Genomic DNA, 21684 nt, shown 5'->3' on the forward strand with positions numbered 1-21684 from the left:
TTCCAATTGGGCACCTCTTACAGGGGGAAATTTCCAACAAGCAGAGGAAATTACCCCATCAACCTCACAGATTTTGTAAGGATTTCCCCATGTTTATGAAGGAAAAAGCATGTGTCACACAGCCATGAGGTATGCTGAAGAAAGGGAAACAGTGCAGATTTCTTCTGCGGCCACACACACCCACACCACCTCTTCTGGAAGGAACTGACAGCAAGGTCTGTCCCCAAAGCCAAGCTTTGCTGGGGACAGAGACATCCTCAAAATGGAAACACAGAGGTAGCTTGCCTGTGAGTCACTGTAGGCACCAGCAGAAGAAATGGAGGGGGGAGAAACAAACAAACAACAACAACAAAAAAAAAAAAAAAAAAAAAAAAAACAACAGCATTGCCAACTAGCTGTTTGACAGAGATTGCCACTGGAGAGCAGGCACTGCTCAGCAGCACCAGTATGCGTGTCACAGCCAAGTGTCCCTACTGCACCCGCAAAAGGCTGCCAAGCTTACTGAGCTTAGAGCATCCTCAAGGTAGAGCAGCAGAAACTATGACAACCCCTGCCACCTAGCATGAAAAACAAAGCAAAGCAAAACAAAAACAACAACAAAAGAACACTTTTTCATATGTACCCTAGGATTGCCTCACACCATGAAGCAATAGGAATGACCTTACCCATTGTGGTTTCAAGAAGTGACACAGTTCTGCGACCAGCCTGGGTACAGCATTTTTCCCGAGGGAGAGGGGTACATTAAATCCCATATTCCTGCAAGGCACAGATCACCTCTTAATCTGGCAACAAAGCTTTCAGGCTATGCTGTTCCATTGCTTTGCGAGGTGGAATGCAGCAAGGTTAATGCAGGTTTATCTCAATTTTTTTTTTAAATGCATCTTCCATCTTAAAGTTATTTGGCCCCACTGTCTCCCAACTCATTTACATTAGCGTAAACTGGGAGCAGCTCAAAATTAATAGGATTATGTCAAATGTATGTCATATCTAAATCATATCCATTCTATTCATGTCATTCAGAAATCTTGGAACAATTTCTGGTCACACATGCGGTTTTGGTTAACCATAAACAGTTAGTATTAGGCTCCACTTTCAGATTCTGAATTCATTCTTTACTCAAGTGACTCCCATTAAAACAGAGTAACTAACCCCTCTGCGACTTTTTCATATTTGTCCCTAACAGCCTTTTCAAAACCTAAAACTAAGGATATCTGATTAGAGCAAAATGTATATCCTCATTATGGGGGGCTTAGATAGTGCATAGCATGTTTGTAAGGTTTTGCAGTATTAGAAGATGGGTTAAAATCACATTTTCAGACTGAACTGAATCCTCTTGGACAAATGTAGGTTAGTTCTTTGAATATAGGGTCCTTATTAGTGTCGTCTTTAATCTCTCCAGAGAGAAGGACGTATATCCCTGTACATCATCTTAGTGGTAGTAGGAGAGGGCTTAGCTGACGTGACAGGAAAGGCAGGTTCCCTTCAGAAAGCTGTCCGTAGCCTACAGTGCTGTACTGGGGTTGTGCTGTACAGGGTTAGGTCACCTCTGGTTGGGGAGGTACATTGCTCTGGTGCTACGGAGCACTGGTTGCACATGAGATACACAGGAGGTACATGAAGTGCATATGGCATGTTGGTTGAGATGCAGACACCAAGTGCTGGAGCCAAGCAGGTTTTGAGGGGTGTTTCTGGTTCTCCCCAGGCATTTGGGCTGTGCATAGAAGTGCTGCAATAGGAGGACACTCTGAATCAGGGGTAAGAAAGAGGGTGTTTTGCATTGCAGGATTTTGCACCAGGTCTTACGTGCATGGGGAACAGAGTTGCTGTGGCTTTCAGTGCTTTCACTGGACAGATGAGGGGATGAGGAGAAGAAAAATATTTGGCTAACTCTCACTCACACTTCTGAACAGTCCCCCATTTCCCATGAGGTCTCTTTTCCAGTGAATGACCCACACTAAACAACAAACAACACATCAAACCCCAACAACAAAAGCATCAGAAACTGGTCCTGAGCAAACACCATTAGAGTTCCTGGAGTCTGGATGCAGTTCTCCTGCTATAGTGCAACTGGAAGATATGCCAGAGTGGGAAAGGATGACTTTTTTTTTAAATAATAATAATAATAATAATGAAAAGAGTAGAGACATTCCTTGGAGGTCTGATAATAACATACTGCAGATATTGGAAGGCCTCCCATTGATTGCAGTGCAGTTTGGGTCAGTCCTCCCAGTGCACTGTGGAGGTTCTGCACTCCTTTGAACTCAATCTTATTTCAGCAGCTCTGTTAATGCTTAGCTCTGTTAAATGTATTTCATGCATTATGATAGTATTGCATTTGGAAGAGAGTCACTTATAATTCAAAACTATACAGCTTGGGCTCTGGAAAAAAATCATGGTATATGTTCAGCAACATATTTGGTGTCATGTAGCCATTCTACAGAGTGCCTTTAACTGTGTTTTGTGTATTATTCTTAACATGCATTCACACTAGACAGCAAAGCAGCAGTTATGGGGTATGCTGTGAATGCATATTAACAGCAGTACACATTTGCATATCATGGATCCATAATACAAAATGTGTAGTAAAATCCTTATGAAAAGTTATTATGCATGCACAGTAGAAGCTTTTTAAACCTTGATATCTCAGCTATTTTGTTTCTCCACTATTTATTTGAAAATATTAAAAAGGTCAAATGATGGATTAAGAATCTGCAAAAATGTAATGTTACTACTACAGAGGGAATCCTCCAGCACAGTCTAATTCATTTATTTTGTTTTTAGTACCAGTATGAGCCATTCAAAAATGTGTTTTATAATAACATTTGAGTAGTTAAAAAAAAAAAAAAAAAAAAAAAAAAAAAAAAAAAACTTCAGGAGAAAGAAAAAGAGAAAGAGAAAATATTTTAATAAAAGCATTTTTTAGAGGTTGGGCGATATAAACTGGAAATTTTTACAGCCCTTCCCTTAACACAGAGACACTACAATGTCAATCTTTCCTTCAATTTCTTGTAATATTTTTAGTATGCATTGAAACAGGGTTCAGTTCCCCAGGACTTTGCATATTTAGATTATCGTGCATTGTATAATACTCTGGATATGCAAAATCCTTGAAAAGGTTGACAACCCTTAGGACCTTCCACAATATAAATCTTAATACATAAATTCCTATTGAGAATAATGGGATTCTACCCTCTCCTCTGTTACACAGACTATAATATTTGGGATCAAATGAAATGAATGTTATGAATAATACAGCTCTTGCTCCTTTTGAACAATTGCCACTTAAGTTTTAACATCTTTCTCACTGTAAATACATATGCTTTAAAAAATAAAAATAAAAAGAGGTCTGAGCTCTATAAAGAGGGAATGACCTGATATTCCTTGTTTCTCTTAAAAATATATATCTTTACATGCACATACATAAAAAGTTTAGAGGAGGGATTTTATTTCGGTCAGGGACCATGAAATTATTGAACACATACACATAGATGTACCTAGCACACACATGCACACCTTGTTCTGCTGCTGCCTCTTTCTCTCTCTCTCTCTCTTTTTTTCTTTTTTTTTTAATTAAAAAAGTCCAGATTTAAATGAAACTTTGTGAAAACAAAATAATTGGATCGGGGCTGAGAACATTAAAGCCAAGCTTGGGCCCAATGTGAATTAATGCAGATGAGATATAAACCCTTCAAAAACAGGATTTATAACAGAAACGCTGACACAGACCCATAACAATAGCAGCTCTGCCAGGGATTATTTTAATACTAAAAGCATACTCAGCCTCTCACTTTTTAAAATAGAGATTACTTTGTTGCTAAAAGGCAGTGATACACAATAATAATAAAAGCAAATTTTCAAAAAATGTTTTCAAGATGACATGTTGTCCTCCTTGTAACTCCTGATATCGCTTATGTGTGATGTGCCCCTCCTAAGAAAACACCACAAAACAACTAAAAAACAAACTAAGGTGGAGTTTGCCATAAGCTCCACGGCCGGGCTGAGCCGGGAGGCTTTGTCAGCTCAATTTAACAGTTTCTTGCCTGAGGGAAGAGACAAAAGGGTTAAGGGAGCAAGAGCGGAGAGGCGAGGAGGAGATGCAGGCAGCTGACGGGCAGAGGGAGAAAGGAGATGGGAAAAGGGCACGAGGGAAGGAGCTGCGAAGGGGCACACGGAAGCACGGAGGGGAAGGACGGAGGAAGAGGCAGGACATGCTGCCAGCAATGAGACCTCGGGTTTGAGGTTTCAGGGAAGCGCTCACGACAGGGCCAGGCAGGCGGAGGGAACACCGTGAGCACCCCAAATCCTCACCCACACCGTGGGCGGGAAGGGGGAGAGCAGGAGATCACTGGGGCTGCACAGCAAACCGTACATCACCGGAAAGGGCAACATTTCTTCGATCCTCGCACTGTTACACAAACTCTCAGTTTTCTTCTAATGCCTCTTTTGGGGGGCAGACATCAAAAAATGCTGAAGGACATGAGGGGATGATTTCTTAACAGCAGTAGGGGATTTGCTGCTGTTATCCTGTGTACTGGAGCAACACAGCACAACAAAAATAAATACATAAACAGATAGATAGATGAGAAGAATAGAAGAAAGAAAACGTACAGACACACACACACACACAAAAAAAAATCAAATCAACAAAAAAAGCCCACACCCTGAAATTGCTCACTACAGCATCATACAAGAACTACTTTTTGTGACTGTGCTATAGCACCAGCATTGCATCCTGATTCCTGCCTTCCTTTTTTTTTTTTTTTTTTTTCTTTTCCTGAGTACCAGGTGCACCAGAGGGACTTCGGTCAATACAAGACAGCACTTTTTGTATAAACAATACCGTATTAACAACTACAGGGCAGCCGTACCTGTAGGCAGGGATAGCACCAAATGTTGGCATGTCTATCCGTGCAGCTAGGCTGCTAAAAAGAAGCAGCTCCAGTGGAAAAGCACCTACTGCATGTGCAACGCTGGTGCAGATTTTTTTTTCTATCTTTTTTTTTTTTCTATCAGTCTAACCTTCTGTGTTGATACATGAATGCTGGTACCCACTTAGAGGGATGCCAGATGATCAGTGCAGAATGAAGGTCCCAGGAGAAAGGCTCACGTGGTTTTCTCTGCCCCGTGACGTCACTAGCAGATGGCATGGGTACCAGCTCTGGCAGTTGGCATCAATGTCACTTTTTAGAGATCAATGAGATAGTGCAGATATACACAGATCTAGACTCCAGGAGACGATGCGACACTCAGACTGAAAAGATTTGGAAGGCAAAAAATGAAAACTGATTGTTGAATGAAATAAAAAGCTAAGGTAATACAAATAAAGATATATTTCAGTTGGTGCTGGGTGTGCATGCAAGTGTTTAAAGATACAGTATCATTGTCTTGTATTTTATGTATGCTATGTACTGTCTAATAACTCCTCCTAACATTTTATTCTTCTGATGCAATTGCATACTTTCGTTGGTGTTATGTAATGTTGCAAGTATGTAGACAATAGTGCTAGAATTAGTTTTTTACTGGGGTTTTTGTTTAGTTTTGTTCTATTAAGTCCCTGCATTCATTTTGTTTGTCTCTTTGAGGATTGTGGGTCCAAGTGTTTGCTGCTCCCAAACTGAAAACAAAAGCAAAAATAATTGGAATGGGGAAATTATTTCCCCGTTTCAGCCTGGATTGTGAGCACACGTGCACGAATGCAGCCAGAGCCCACAGCCCGCTGCTGTCAGCCAGGGGCTGGGGGAAACGCCTGAGCCTTGCAGAACATAAACACTGCTATAGCGTGCAGGGAAATTTTCTCCCCCCTCTAAATGATGGGGAAGGGAAAAAAAAAAAAAAGAGGAAATAAAAAAAAAAAAAAAAACAAATAAGCAAATAAGTTAAATGTAGTTAAGTATATAATACGATTTAGATTTTTTGCTGGGAAAAAGAAAAAAAGGTAGGGAGATTTTATTTCTTAATTCTGATCTAAATACGTTTAGGGTTCAATGCTTCCTGATTTTTGTCTAAGTATGAAATAAGTAATGTGTGATTTTCATAGATATCATTAGAAAAACAAACAAACAAACAAAAAAAACCTTCATTTTTGATTACTAGCTGAATAATTTGTGGGGATGCTCCATTAATATATTTTCTCACCCACTGTAACTTATTGGAGTTTAATATCTTGAATCAAAAAGGAAGAAATGTGGAGGGACAAAAACTCTGAAATTTAAGTCTAAAGGGGATTTAAAAAATGTTTAACCATGAATTAATAGAGATATGGCACTTTTCAATTTTAAAACTGTTCTTGTTCTTCCCATTTTTTCACCCAGGGGAATTTGGATTAATGAAATTTCTGTATTGCTTTATCATGTTTTGCATTTCTTTGAATTCCATGGTGGTGAGGGTTTGAAGGGCTTGTTTAAAAATAAGATAAATGAGCAGAAAGCTAATCATGCATTTTAAATATTGATTTACTCTACTTATCTGTAAGAAATGTGTTTTTTTCTTGTGAGATCCCGAATGTTTCAAGTGATTTTAAAATTCTAGATAACACTTATTTTTTGATAAGCATTTGCAATTGACCTTTCATGAGAAAAATGTAGACTGTGCCTTTATACACACACACACGCACTCCTGTACATACAGCGTGCATTCAGACAAATTCAAGGTGCATGAGGATGTGTCTGTAAGTCGGCAAACTTTGTAAATGGTAATATTTAAATATTGTGCTGGCCCTCTTTCAGGTAACTTAAGATTATAGAACCATGCTAACACTACCATTTGATGAGTCTGTTGTAATGCCAGAATCCCAGATGTGCAGAAAGTTTTCCAGAGAAAGCGATGACCAAAAGCAAATGAAGAACCCAGAAAGCTTTTCGAAGCAGATTGTACTCCGAGGAAAGAATATTAAAAGATCTCCTGGAGAAGACACAGAGAAAGAGGAGGAAGAGGAAGAGAGGGAAGAGGAGGATGAGAACGGCTTGCCCAGGCGAAGGGGTCTTCGGAAAAAAAAGACAAGCAAGATCAGGATGGAAAGGATCAAATTCAGGCGACAAGAAGCCAACGCGAGAGAGAGGAACCGGATGCACGGCCTTAACGATGCCCTGGACAATTTAAGGAAAGTAGTCCCTTGTTACTCTAAAACACAAAAACTGTCTAAAATAGAAACCTTAAGACTAGCCAAGAACTACATTTGGGCTCTTTCCGAAATCCTGCGAATTGGCAAGAGGCCCGACCTGCTCACCTTCGTCCAAAACTTGTGCAAGGGTCTGTCCCAGCCAACAACAAACTTGGTGGCGGGATGCCTGCAGCTGAATGCCCGAAGCTTTCTGATGGGCCAGGCGGGTGAAGGCGCCCATCACGCCCGCTCACCCTACTCTACCTTCTACCCCCCCTACCACAGCCCCGAGCTCGGCACCCCCCCAGGGCATGGGACTCTCGACAACTCCAAGTCCATGAAACCTTACAACTACTGCAGCGCGTACGAGTCCTTCTATGAGAGCACTTCCCCCGAGTGTGCCAGCCCACAGTTTGAAGGTCCCTTAAGTCCTCCCCCAATTAACTATAATGGGATATTTTCCCTGAAGCAAGAAGAAAGCTTGGACTATGGCAAAAATTACAATTACGGCATGCATTACTGTGCAGTGCCACCCAGGGGTCCCCTTGGGCAGAGCTCTATGTTCAGGTTGCCTACAGAGAGCCACTTCCCTTACGACTTACATCTGCGCAGCCAGTCTCTCACCATGCAAGATGAATTAAATGCAGTTTTTCATAATTAATGAGGAAAATGAAAATAAACAGTGGTCATTCACCTCCCCATCTAATTAAGAGTGAGCAGATGCTTGGGCACTGCGTAATTGGCACAACTCTATTTAACGTGTTTACTAGTTTCTAAAGTGTGTTTCAACTATTGTGGGGATTTTCTATGTATTAATAAATCCTTTTTCTGATAAGTATTTTTCCTTTCCCTTTTTTTTTTTTTTTTTTTTTTGGGGGGGTGGGGGGGAGGGTCTGTAAACACTGTGAGATTGTTTCCTCCCAGAGTTTATTCCCCCTCCTCCTTTTTTTTTCCTTTTTATTTCCCCATTTGCTTGATTTGTTGAGCAGTGTGTCTGAACAGTTTTCTGCTGAAATAAAAGCATACACACTGTGTAAAGTCAATGTCTATTTTGATTGTACAGTAATTATACAAATGCATGTTATTGAAATCAGATGAATAAAAATTATGTATTTATAATTGGTAGAAATTATATATTATGTATTTGAAGGAGAACTGGATTAAAAATATTCAGAACTTTAAAGAAATTATCTCAGAACTGAGATGGGCTTGCAATATGCAGAGGTGAGAGTGCAGCAATATTGAAAGCTATGCAAAAAAAAAAAAAAGCAACAAAAAAAAAACAGTTTTTTCGGTTGTTGTTTTTGGGTAAGCTAACAAAAAGGCATTATTGTTACTGAGATTATTCAGCCTGACCTTTAGAGTGTCACTGTCAGGGGCCACATGCTACTATTTTAGAAGATGTTGTCAAAATTTTGCCTCAGTTATTTTGACCATATATATTCAGCACTTTTTTGTATTATTCTGACTTCAGATGTAAAGGTTTGTTATAACAATGTATAACTGTGGTTTCTCACTACGTATTTTAAATGCAATTAAACATAGATGTTTCCACTTTTAAAATACATCTATTAGCTGTGATACTGTATTTTGCCTGATACTTATTCTTTCACAGTATACAGCTGCCTTTGGTCTTGCCTACACAGCTTTCTCTCCTGTACCCCTACAGTGCTTGAACCTGGGGATGGAAATCTTGAATTATCAGGGCAAACCTCACAGTATTTTACATTAGCAACACAGCAAAAACAGACCCAAAATAGCACAGAAACAGCTGTATGCTATGTGCTAAATAAAACACAGATGAGAGGAAGAAGGTAAGTTTATAGCTCAATGAAATGCAGATGCTAAACTTCATACGGGTAATGCTCTGAGCGCACATGAAGGTCATGGGCTTTCCTGAACACTGCTGAACTTCATCTTTGCTAATAAACAGCACCACAAACTACAGAGGTGTCTGCAACCCACATTAGTTGAGCAGCTAGCAAAGTCTGCATGGTCACCCATGCTCTATGAGGTAGAGTTCAGTTGAGCCTTGGTTGCTTTCTAGTTGCTCAGAACTATTTCCTGATGAGCTATAACTAAACTCAAAATCAGCCTTTAGATCTCTGAAGGGGCAAAATATCTTGAGTTTGAGGGGTACATAACAGCTAACAGACAGTAACTCACCTAAAGTACCAAAAAGCTAAACTGGAACTGAGCAGGGAATCCCTTTCCAAAACTACATAAAAAGTGCATATTCTACCTGCATGTTAGAGACTCCAGGCTGAATCACAGTCTGAGCCATATCTTGTTAACATCACATAAGCCTTAGACCCTCACTTGAGAGACAGCTTGACAAAGAGGGGACAGCACCATTTATCTTGATAATTTGCCTAATTTCACAAGTGGCAGGTTATCCCATCACACACTGCAGCTCCTCTTCAGGAAAACAGCAGGTTCCTATCTTTTCTAAATAAGACCATGCTACTACCCCAAGCGGTCAAAGTCCCAAAGCTTGGATCACAGTCTAAATGCTCCCAAGCTAGTAGGAGTAGGATGAGCATTGGACATGGGGTTTGCTCTACCAACATCCTCTTTAGACATAAGTATCAAGTCCAAAATAAAGCTTCTTAAAGCAGAGTTTTGAGCCACTGTTCAGGGCATTTGATCAGGATTATCCTACCAGTCAACAGTGTCAGGGCTATGGAAGGTGTAAGCAGCAGTTCTTGCATGGGATGAAAGGTGATGGGGATGATTGCCAGGTCAAAAACATTCCCTAGTGTTTTGCACTGAATGTGAGAGAAGTGTGGGGAAAGAGAATAGGGTAAAATAAATTCCTTTTGCGGCTATTCAGAACTGCCTGATATTCAGCAAAGGATGGGTAGGTGACAGGAGAGGGTAGAAGGAAGAAGCAGCTGGCCAAGGAGAAGAAACCTTGCAGTCCTGGGCACAGATTTGCAAGAGATACCAAGATATACATTAATACATTTCACAAGGAACCTTAGGCAAGTGTGCCCAGAAACAGGGGATCTTGTGCAGCACCCATGGGGGGAAGATGTCCTCCCACTGAGCAGCAATGGGCAACATATCTAGCCAAGTTTTCTCAGAAGAGCCTCCTCCAGGAGGCTGCAAGTTAGCCCAGTGCCTCAGAACTGTGTTGCTGAGCCAGAGAAGGGTGAGTCTACATGGGTTGTGAGCAAACCAGCAGCTGTAAAGTTCTGCACTGAGGGAATGCGATGCCTGTCACAATATGTTTAGCAGGCACCCAAGGGGTGCTAGGACTTTGGACTCTGCAATCTGGGGGTCTCCAGCTCCATGGCCCTATATTAACTTAATAACTCATGGGCCAGTTCCAGTTTTCCCTTCTGGCAGCAGAACCAAGGGGGTGGGGGAGGAGGAATACCCCTCCCTGCCAGTTCAGATCTTTCTCGCTCACTCCGCGACAGATGGGGAGGCAATTCACAGCCAGATTCACCCTCTGGTAGCTCAAGGCAGGCACCACACTTGCTCAGGGCATTGCAAATTGGAAAGCCAGTCCAGAATAAATAATGGAGCAAGTCATAGACAAATATTGAGACAGCATGAAAAAAAAATAAAATAAAATAAAAATAAAATATTCCCTGTCTGGGAGGGTATGGATTATTTAGATACTGAGATAGGGAAGTCCCTGGAAAGCAGGCTCTCTCACATACCTTCTCTGTCACACACACAACAAACATTTCTGTTCACCTTAGCTGGTCCGTTGCAGAACATAAGGGCTCTGAATTGATTTATAAAAGCCTTTGAAGTTGCCTTGTTTTAGAGACAAAATCCAAGTATCGAGAAAGCCCTAGCAATTTCAGCCCACAGGAGTATAAGCCAGTGGGTTTCTTTATCCCACTTCTGTATTACAAGATTTGCCTCCTCTCAGCCCCATTTACACAGCAAAACAAAGCTGCTCAGTTCTGCCTGCCTTCTTCTAACTACCTTCACTTCCTGTAGGACAGACATATGCAAAACAGCGACTGCTCCAGAAAAACTAGGTGAGAGGTTTCTATTCATCTCTATCCTTTAGCATAAGAGTAATGAAAGCTTCCATCAAATGTAAAGGTGAGAACCCCAAAGATGACAGGGAAAAAAAATTAAAAAAAAAGTTTCTTATATGGGTTTGTTGCACAGTGAAATTCTTTGCCATATGTTATTTCCCAGAGTAACATTTGAGTTAGATTTTAAAAAGCACTCTATGTTGTTATCCTGTATTTCTGATACCAATTATTTGTAAATGGCTATACTGATTCAGATTAAACATCCATCTAATTTAATATTCTCTTTCCAACATGAAGGCATAAAATATGACATCCAAAAAGTCAGAACAGAGTGAGAAAAAAAAAAAAAAAAAAAAAAAAAAAAAAAAAAAAAAAAGAATATATTAGTTTTACTAATAAAAATACTGGAAAAGAAACTAAATGTCGTGTTCCAGGACTTCAGCCAGCCCTGCTGAAGACAGGGATGTGCCTGAATTGGAAAAAGGGTGGGAGGCATGGCAGCATACTGAGAGCTTGCACTCTTTGCTTTGCAGCATTGGGCTAACCAGTGATCAAGGCTAGGGTAACGCCAGGCTGTACCTCTGGGCTCCTTCTCAGAATACACCAGAAGTAAAATTAAGCAACAGTGGCCCCTGCCCTGCAGTCCTACAAGTCCTCCATGCCAAGCAGAGAGGAAAAGATAATCACTGTATTGCCAGACCTCAGATGAGCTCTCAAAGCTCCCCTGCCCTACAGTAGGAATACACTCATTTTAGGACACATGTTTTGCTCTCTTTGGGATCACCTGAGTTCTTTCACTTCATAGATATCTGCACAAAGATTTTTAAAATGTATGGAGATGGCACAGATGTGCAAGTGATGGCAGGTTTTTCTAGCAATTCCCCCTCCCCCGCACCATTTTTACCCCTACTTTCCTCTTTTCTTCTCCCCTTTGCCTGTAGGGCTCTCAAATGGCAGCAAATTAAGTGAAATGCCATCAATAAAGATGAGTGAAATCCCAGTGAAACATACGGCAGAATCTTTTCTTGAAAAAGCAAATAATATTTTCCTCAATTAGGTAGCTGCATGGTTTTGTTTCTCAGATTGTGAATCTGGCCTAACTCAAGTCTATTGTTATAATTTCTGGTCCATAATCAAGGTCAAAGTGGGTTTTCTCTCGGTACCAAAACCCTACAGCATTTGAGGCACAAGTAGCAGTGATGGTACCGCTTCTTTGGTCAGGAAACCAACTCTCTCTATGAAACTTCAAACTTCAAAAAAAAAAAAAAAAAAAAAAAGCAACAAAAAATCCCCAGTAACGTGGCTGCTATGGGTCTGACCCAGAGCTGAACCACAGCAGCAGGTTGTGATTTTGCTCTGGAGAGAAACAGATCAGCACGGTGAACAGCTGGCACTGCGCCACTGCAGAATCTCAAGGGCAGACCTGTCGTGTCTCACTGATACAAATCTAACTACCAGACACGGGGCTGCCACGCAGAATTGAGCTCCCAAGCCCTCTCCCCAGCACAATATGACCTGAACGAGCCGTCCCACTAAATTCTTTCACATTGTGCCAAGAGGATGGCCTATTTTCCTGCAAATCCTTCCCCCTTGCCCCAGAGAATGTGCAAGAATGAACTAGAAAAAGGGGAATGAAACAAAATTCACAGGGAAAAGAGCTCTGGATTTTTATTTTATTTCTTTTTAATGCATACAGTGTGGAGTAAGGAATATTGCTATGATCTGCCACTGGCTTTTCATTGACATCACCCACATAGGTGGTTACAGAGTTGTAAAGAGGTTTTCTCCCCCTTTTCCACCAAAATGTTATTTTCTCTTGGCTATTTTCCTTTGTCACTGGCTCCCTAGGCTTCCACATTTATCCCTGTAACTGCGTTACTTGCACTATTTAATTCTAGGACACACGTATGTATGCACCAAAAGGAAACAAGGCATATTCTAGCTTCAGCTGAAATTCTGAACTAGCTGAGGATGATATTAATATATATACATATACATATATGTATACATATATATACATATACATATATACATATATATACATATATATATACATATATATACACACACACACATATATATATATGTATATATATATACACAGACCTATATTTTTCCAGGATTTTCAGTGCACACCTCCCACCCCCAGCCTAGTGAACATTGTGCTTTCCAGGTTCTGATATTCTGGTATTGTTTTTTTCCTCATTTCTGTAGGACATTAGTAATCAGGCTTCCCCCCCCCCCCCCCCTTTCTGTATTGTAGTTAATTAATATGTGGAACAAGATTTTCCAAACTGATGAAATTTCTTGGTCTATATGTTTAGTCACACATAAAAGGTTATAAGTTCTGGCATGCTTGGGTATTGTTTGCAAAATGAAAATTATAATAATCAACTGAAATGAAGGCCCTTATATATAAAGGGCATTCAGGTTAAATCAGAGATTTTAGCATAAATTCTGTATTCTTGAAAGCAAGAATGAGAGGGCTTGGTCTGCTCTTGTTCCATGGGAGCTCAGCAGATACCAGATTGGATTCTAAATCACATGGGAAGCTAAACGTAGCCTTATCCGCTATGTTATTTATTTACAGCCACAAGAGCAGCTGCATAATGCTTAGATGCAACTGAAGTGACATTTCTGTTGGGCAGACAGCTTGCAGACAAAGAAGCTATGACGGGATCTTCCTCAGAATCCAGGGGAAAACCCATATGAATGCTAGTGTATACTTCCCCCATACCAGAAGAAGTCCATGTGGGAAAGAAAAGCAACGTCCTACACTGAAAGAAGCAGGATCAGAATTCTGAGTAATTTTATTAATTGTACAATTGACATTCCATCCCCAAATTCTGAGGGATAGCCTGTGTCAGTCACAAAGCAAAGCACTTAATCCCTGGATTTAGGAAGAGAGCTGTTCTTGGGCTTGGTATTTCTGTCTTGATAATGGACATTACTTCAAATGACTAAGTATATTCCCCACAATAGATATACATGTGTTAGTTCACACCTATCAGCATACATAGAGGCATGCCTATACATGCTGAGAAATAGATTTTGTGGAACCCCATCAGCAAGTGAGGAAAACATTTAACTCAATGCACATTGCTGTACCAATTTTGATGCCAAAGGGGCACTAAATTTAGGGGTGTGATAGTGAACAAATAGCCAGTCAATGTGTCCAGCCAACATTCCCCAGGTGTTCAGCTACACAGACTTTCAGCCCGTAGATCCAAACTCTAAAATCTTAACATCTCCTCCAATCCTATTTTTCCTATATCCCTACTTTTTCTAATTACCTGTTTTTTCCCTTAAAGAGCAACAACATAATACAAACTCAGCTAAAAAGGCAAGGCCATCCCCAAGCCTCATGTCATGCTTACTTTCTGAATGACTTAAGAAAAAGAACCCAGAAATCAGAAAGACAAATATTGCAAACTTGGAAGAACACCCCTGACATAATGAGTGATGAAGAAAATGAATAAATGCCACCAGAAATATGGCCAGAGATTTCCTAGTGAATAGAGTACTTTAGTGTAGGATGCACCATGACAGCCATTTGGAAAGACAGGTACCTGGCTTTCCAGGAGAGAAAAAGACAACTTCATGGTCACAACAAATTCTCAGAACTACCTTCCCAGGGACAGGCGTGTTGAGTGTGAGCTGGGGTGCCAGTGTGCTCAGCCTGGACAGCTAACATGTTCCAGCTACAACTATGTCTACTTTGAACTACACAGTTGCTTTGCACAGCAGGTCATCTACCCTGTAACAGTTACTTCAGCCTTCATGCTGGATTAACAGGCACTTCACAACAGCTGAGCCTGCAAAAGATGCCCTAGAGGAGATACGTCGCTGTACAATACATCCACATCTTACTCAATCGCGGGTTCCCCATACCCTCAGGTACTCGTGCAGATGTCAGTGCGTTCTGTAAGATGGTGACTCCACCATGAGTAATGGCTTCTACCACAGGCACAGCCTTATGGAAGAGCTCTTCAGCGTTCAATTAAGCTGTGCCTAGTGGCCTCTCTGAGAGACTAACGATACAAGCTGCCTGAGCATGGTATTTCACTGACAGCATGGTCATACTCCTCATATTCTCTTTCCCATCTGTGTGTTGGGACCTGTTCTCCCTTCAAATTCAGCATTGTTCTGGGCAAAAATGACACCATCAACATCAGCATTAATGTACTTGGGATGTTATTAATGGACCAAGGCATAAAAGATATTTAATACAGGACCACACACATCTCTACCAATCCCAGATGGCAAGAATCATGCTTCATATTCTTAGTCACCTATGATATGTCTGAGAAGCAGCTCCTCCTCCAAAAAGGACCAGTTACTGGCAAGGAGCACTGCACACAAGGAGGGATAACCCTGGGAACACACATGCTAAATCCATTTTGAACTTGCCTCTTCTCTTCTGCAGCCCAATATGTGTGAAGGCAACAGTACACAGCATGGAGTCCATCACAAATTGTTTGCTTACTTTACCATTTTGCCTGTGATTTGACCAGTTTCCACACTATGTATACGTAGTCTGGTCTGCAGTTCATTCAATTGCCACGTGATATTTTACTTTGAAGTATCTAGAGAATTATTAAATAAACTCAGTCTCAAATGATAATATAGCATTATTTTTTTTAATAAAAAAATCCTCAAATTTGTTCCTAAATGTATTTAAATCTTACTAGTGAACATGATGCTGGTTATTAAAAAGTAATTCTGGAGAAATTAGCTTGCAGCTACAAAATTAATATAATTCATTTATTACTTGCAGCCACAAATCAAAATGCTGTTAACACTGCTGCATGCAATTTAATATGCACAGTAAGTTTCCATATGGCTTCAATTTTAGGATCCCTGGTCACTACAGAGACTCATTTGCAGAATGGTCTGTAGGCATCTGAAGTCAACTAATGCTTGTTGGCAGAAAAGCTGTTCTAGGTGGTTTCTACATAGGTACAACAGTCCAAACAAGCCCAAACACACAAACTTAATATGGGATTATCATATCTTACATAAGACAGAGAAATGTCTACATATGTTTATAGAACCATGGATACAACCAATGTTTAAAAATCAGGTGTCCACAGTCAGTCTATTACCAGTTCAGTCTCCTGACCATGATGGTTGATTTTTGAAAAGTACTGATTATCCAGTAACAGTTTTGAAGCCAGCAGGACCAAAGCATTGTAATAAGGTGACACAGCATCAGCATTGACTACAAAAACTAAAAACAGCTTTAGAGCCTAAATTTTGACAGTGATATGCACCATGATTGTTAGTGATGTACTGCTGAGTTTTTGCATAACATACACAGAGTTATATGTGTATAATATACACTGTGATTAGTTTGAACACATAAAGTAGAGAAAGGCAGTGCTTTGCACATCTATTGTATTTTGAGTTGGCTTGTGGCAGAACCTTGTCATGTCTGAAGGAACCTTGCCACATCTCTCATATCTTCCTCAAGAACCAAGACCACACCAAACTCCAGACACACCAGGTTCTTGATTGCCTAACAAAGGCCACTGGAGAGTGGTTACAGTGCATATATGCCTCTACATTTATGTCTGATTGATCAATTGCCTGGTTGAGAGCAGAAGTGTTAAACCGTGCTCTTTCTGAATAAATTTAGCAGGGCTGTAAATATCAGCATTCCACACCACAGCTCAAGCCACCAGGCTGCAAGCCCACACAGGTCACAGCAATACTCATTCTGTCACTTTCCCCCCTCCTTCAAAAAAACCCATCTGATGAAGTCTTCCTCATAACCAAAGCAAGATATTTTGAAGCACTTTTGCTTTGTTGGAAGTACTCTGACCGCCTTTGCTAATAATACCATTGGAGATTCCCAGTGTGTTTTCCCTGTTGTTTCAGACAGGCTACTGGCATTTGCAGCATCACAGTGGTCAGTACCAGGTCAACAGCGATTAAGGCCAAAATCATAGGTTATCACAGAATAATCACAGAAATATCATATTTTCATTAATAGATCTTGTGATTGAATCTTTGCCACTTGTTTGATGTCAGCAGCTGGCTGGGTACAGCACTGATCAGCTGTGCTGTACCTGTTCACTCTTATAGCCGGGAAATCATACCTAGCACAACCCCAGTAATGCTCACACTAAGAATGAGAGGGCACGGGGCTGGGGTGGAAAAGAGCCTTTCGCATCATGAGACCACTATACATCAAGCAACAGCCTTCAGTTACTGAAAGCACCTAACAAAGGCATGAGCACCATCCACAACTAGGAGGTCATATTTACCAATAGCCCCTGGGCTTGTGCAAATGAGTAGGAAGGGGGAGTTTGATTATTTTTATTTATCAGAGAGACCTATAAGGCATCAGTATGCGTTGGTTGCTCAGAGTGGTTGGTGTCAATGCAGCTGCTCACCTGGAAAGCACCTTTACCAGATTTCTTGTGGGTGGCAAAGGCATCAGCATGCCATTGCAGCCCAGCTAACTACAGATAGGAAAAAACAGCAAAGATGAAAGCACTACCGATGCTGAACTCCTGATTGTGAAGTGGTTCAGTAAAACAAGTCTCTGATCTAACCTCTTCCAGGATTTCAGGTTATTTTGACTAATTTCTAATTGACGCTTTTGGGACGACCCCAGGCTAAATTACTGTGAAAGAAAGAAGACAGATGGAGGAAAGAACAATGGAAGCAGGCAGCCTGCTAAAACTTAAGTCCTACTCTTTCCAACACTTCTGACATCAATAAAGGTCTGTCCACAGGAAGAGTGTCACGATGGAAAGTAGGATCAGAAATATTTTGCTGAGTTTACACAGAGATTTTCTGAGATGGCAGGGAGAGAGATGCCTCCTTTATTTTAGCCCTGTCAACTGTTAGTACAGAGAGCATCTCTCTGGTGTGTTATGTTCTCGTGAGCTGGCAGACCTGTTGGGAATATAATGAGGTCTGTGCATGCACCTCCTGGTGTGATGTTTAAAAACTTCATTTCTAACAACTTATTCCTCAGATGCTCTCCTGATTTTCTTGAGGCATAAGGACCAGTTGACTATGCAAATGAAATAAGAGAATGTAGGAAATGAGTTAGACACAAAGGGAGTTGCTGGCAAATGCCATTGCTTCCTCGGGGCATAATGGTAAGAGACAGCTGCTACTGCCAGCCCAGAAGCAGTAGCTGAGGGGGTTAGCACAGCTCTGTTGAAAATCTTTAGTCTGATGAATAACTAGGCAGAGGCGGCCTATGCTTACGAGGGAGGACCCCCAAACCACGGTCTTTGATTCTTGCTCTCTTGTTCCATATTATCATCTACTCTAAATACACACCGGAGTGATAACTGATCGTTTTTGCGGTGATTTGCAAGTTTGTTGTCGGAAAGTCCTTTTGAAACAAGAGGAGAAAGACAGGAAATTGATTACAAGTACACAAGAACCACAGTCCTTTGTAATTCTTAGAGATGTTATTGCAAGAATACAATGATGTCAATTTTTGCAGCAGGACATTCATTTTCTGGATCAAATATTTTGAAATATGAAACACCTTCATGACTCTAGCATAAATCATTCCACAAATATTTAATCACTGTACATGGTTTTATTTTTAATTTTCATTATGGAGTGATTCCCTCAAGTAATTATCACAGCAATCGTAACTCTGATGCATGTATTTTGTCATTCTACCCAATAAATGGTAGCAGAGTACTGTAACTGATGTGCATGCATAAATATTTTAGGACTTTGTGCTTCTTAAACTGTTCAGAAATACTTATAGTAATCAATAAATACTGATACTTTTCTTCCGCCTCTGAAAGAATCTGTCACTTGAAGAACTGGCACGGTGCTTGGAGTACCACTTTATGGAAAAAAATAACACAAATGTTTATTGGTAGTATTAAAGGAAATGCTTGGTGTTTTTCAGCTCCGAGTAGAATAGCTGTCTGGAGTGCCACATGTTATGATCACTATACAAAGATAAAATGAAAATCCTTCCACAGGGGAACACCTTCATTTCAAACAAGGGAGAAACCAAAACTCTCAATATTAAATGCTAAAAAAGAACACCATCCAAAAAAATGGAGGGGGGAGTGTGAATATTTGTGCACTTTTCTCTTTTCATAGGAAGATAGGAGTGCATGGTACTTTCCAAAATGCCCTAATAGAAATGTAGAATCATAGAGTGTAAATGAAAAGCAAAATCTAGAGAGAAAGCAAGGATATTTTCTTATTTTTCTGTTCTTCCCTCAGCACTTACCAGAATTATGATAAATCACAGCTGAGTTTATATGTGCTCACCAACAGAAGGCTATATCCCTATGGCAAAATCCTGTCCTCATTTATACCAGCAGAAGCCCTTTAAACACTTTTATTCAGGTATTAATGAAGGTATTAAGATTTACTCAGGTATTAATGAAGACAAGCAGGAAAACTTCACATGAAATTCAGAAAGTTCAATATACTCCATGCTTCTACCCAGCAACAAATAGCAACATAGTATTCCTCTTCCCACACACAGAGCAAACAAACAAACAAAAAAGCCACCACCAACAGATAAAAAATAATGACCTTACCCTCTCTTCTACCCCAAAGCACTTCATAATTGTAAGCTGTCACCATTACTGCTGTATGTATATTTCTTATATGTATATAAGAAAACTAAGTGTTTGCCCAGAGAAGTTATGAAGTGAGCAGAAGCCCGATGACCTAACCCCTGAACTGAGCTGAACCCACATTCTTGAAATCAGATTTCAGACATATGACTGAGTTACCTTGGCTTAATGGTTGCCATACATCAGCTGAGCCTCAGCAAAAATAGTATAAATTAGCGTGTGCTACCCTACATTTGCAACAGCTCAGCTGCTACACAGGAACTCATTAGGCTATGGTAACTTGCTCAAGTGTCTGAGACCTCAATCTGATGCTTTACCCAGTGGCCCACATATCTGCCCAAATCATGCTCTCTGCCTCTATGCCAATAAGCATCCTGAGCCCATCTTTCACAAAGTGATAACGTGCCCAAGAAAATAAGCTCAGTACAGTTTTCCACTGAGATGCTTTAGAGGAAGAGCTGTTCAGATAAGGAAAGAGCCTTCAAGGATGCTTTTATTTCTTCTCTCCCTGACCTAGATTTATATGGAGGTCCCTGCAGTTCAAATGAATTTAATGGATGGTACTAGGATTATTTTTATGCCCTATCTTAATCTTCTGTTTTAGATACATTTCTTTCTTCTTCAGCCCACCAACAAGGATTAAGCTATTCATTCCTCTTACCTTAGCTATTGTAATTTCTGTTCCTTATGATCTCCTGACCCGCCCAAGATCTACTCCAGAATGCTTCAAGGAACTGCTTTTTCCTTGGAGAAAAATAAAAATAATAATAAAAAAAAACAATCTTATTTTTACTGAACACTACTGACCCCTCTTTTGTTTAAAAATCCAGTTCCAAATGTTTCTACTCTTCTCTCTTCCTCTCTAAAGCATCCGTTCATCTATTGTCTAACAGGAATGTAGTGCAGGAAACTTCACTTTAGCTGGTACAGCGTGAAGCACCGATCCTTGAGCGAGGTATTCCTCTTTTTGGAAAGAGGGCTCTTACTCACTTGCTTCCTTAATCTCTCTTTTGGGGTGCTATAAATGTATCATTTAACACTATTAAGCATTTCAGGATTCAGATCACACTAAAATGTCATGCAAAAATAAGTTAAATTTTATTGTCTTTCATGGATTTCTTGTTATTTTGTAACCTGTAATACCTACTAATAGAAATATCTGTGAATATAATTAAATCATATTAAATGCAGATCAAAACCAAATTTCCCTATATTCCTGATCCAGCATAGCTCAGTGCCTCAGGTTTTCTAAGTTACTAGTTTAAACCCTGGGACATGAGTTATATCTATAGATAAATAAAATTGGATTGAACCTATAAATGTTGGGCTTTTATAAAGTTCTTATTTTAAGATTTACTGTTTTGCATTTAAAAAAAAAAAAAGATTTATATTACCACAAATTTATATTTTAGAAGAGTGAACACAGGAAAAGCAGTTACATTCTGATGCCACAAACTGAGGAGAGCATCTCAAGAAGAAACAAAACAAAATTCTTTGTTCTAGCAATTATCACAGCAATTTCAACAGGTAAACATAATTTCATCTTTGTGACATAGGTAAAAACTTTGATTACCTTTGAGTCACCTCTGAAAATACTATGATACTTACCCCAGCATGTCAGTGTGATTCCTGAGTTAATAAGCAGCCAAAGTGATAGCTTTAGGAATACTTCCCAGGGCTGATAGCCAGGCTGTGCTAGCACAAGGTCTGCAATTTCCTGGCTAAAGGAAGAAGTAAGAAAGTAAGGATTGCTGCAGTTGTTATCACCTGGTTTTCTGCTCAGCCCAGCCTTTCTAGATTTGAAATAATTGGATCTTACAGTATCCATTTGCCATTCCTCACCTGTTCATTCAGCTCTCTGAGGGGATGTCTCATTACATCTATTCATAAGATGTTGTTATGGATTTAAGTGTCAGCCTGTCCATCGTGCAATCTCCATTATTCTACATGAGAGCCAGGAGGCTCCTGCCAAAGGTTTCAAACTGGGCAGCAATGGTTG

General features: G+C 40.2%; 1 protein-coding gene and 1 long non-coding RNA gene across 9 annotated transcripts in view; one reads left to right on the forward strand and one right to left on the reverse strand.

The window, feature by feature from the left end:
• NEUROD6 (neuronal differentiation 6) overlaps positions 1–8630 on the forward strand; it is a 50116-nt gene extending 41486 nt beyond the window's left edge. For 5 of the 6 annotated variants that reach the window (XM_072033280.1, XM_038175348.2, XM_038175347.2 and 2 more), the window contains one exon: positions 6726–8630. In XM_072033280.1, coding sequence (XP_071889381.1) covers positions 6747–7760 — 1014 coding nt within the window. In that variant the 5' untranslated portion in view covers positions 6726–6746 and the 3' untranslated portion in view covers positions 7761–8630. Of the gene's footprint in view, positions 1–4112; positions 5312–6725 lie in introns of those variants that run through there. The other variant, XM_021268530.4, reaches the window with a different exon arrangement.
• Positions 1–21427, reverse strand: part of LOC106015266 (uncharacterized) — a 52334-nt gene extending 30907 nt beyond the window's left edge. For all 3 annotated transcript variants that reach the window (XR_001187173.5, XR_011806827.1, XR_011806828.1), the window contains exons 1-2: positions 21294–21427; positions 20347–20429 (exon numbers count right to left, since the gene is read on the reverse strand). This is a non-coding gene — a long non-coding RNA (uncharacterized lncRNA). The remainder of the gene's footprint in view (positions 1–20346; positions 20430–21293) is intronic.
• Positions 21428–21684: the final 257 nt, after the last annotated feature.

The sequence above is a fragment of the Anas platyrhynchos genome, chromosome 2 (genome assembly GCF_047663525.1).
Source record: "Anas platyrhynchos isolate ZD024472 breed Pekin duck chromosome 2, IASCAAS_PekinDuck_T2T, whole genome shotgun sequence".
Taxonomy (NCBI): Eukaryota; Metazoa; Chordata; class Aves; order Anseriformes; family Anatidae; genus Anas; species Anas platyrhynchos.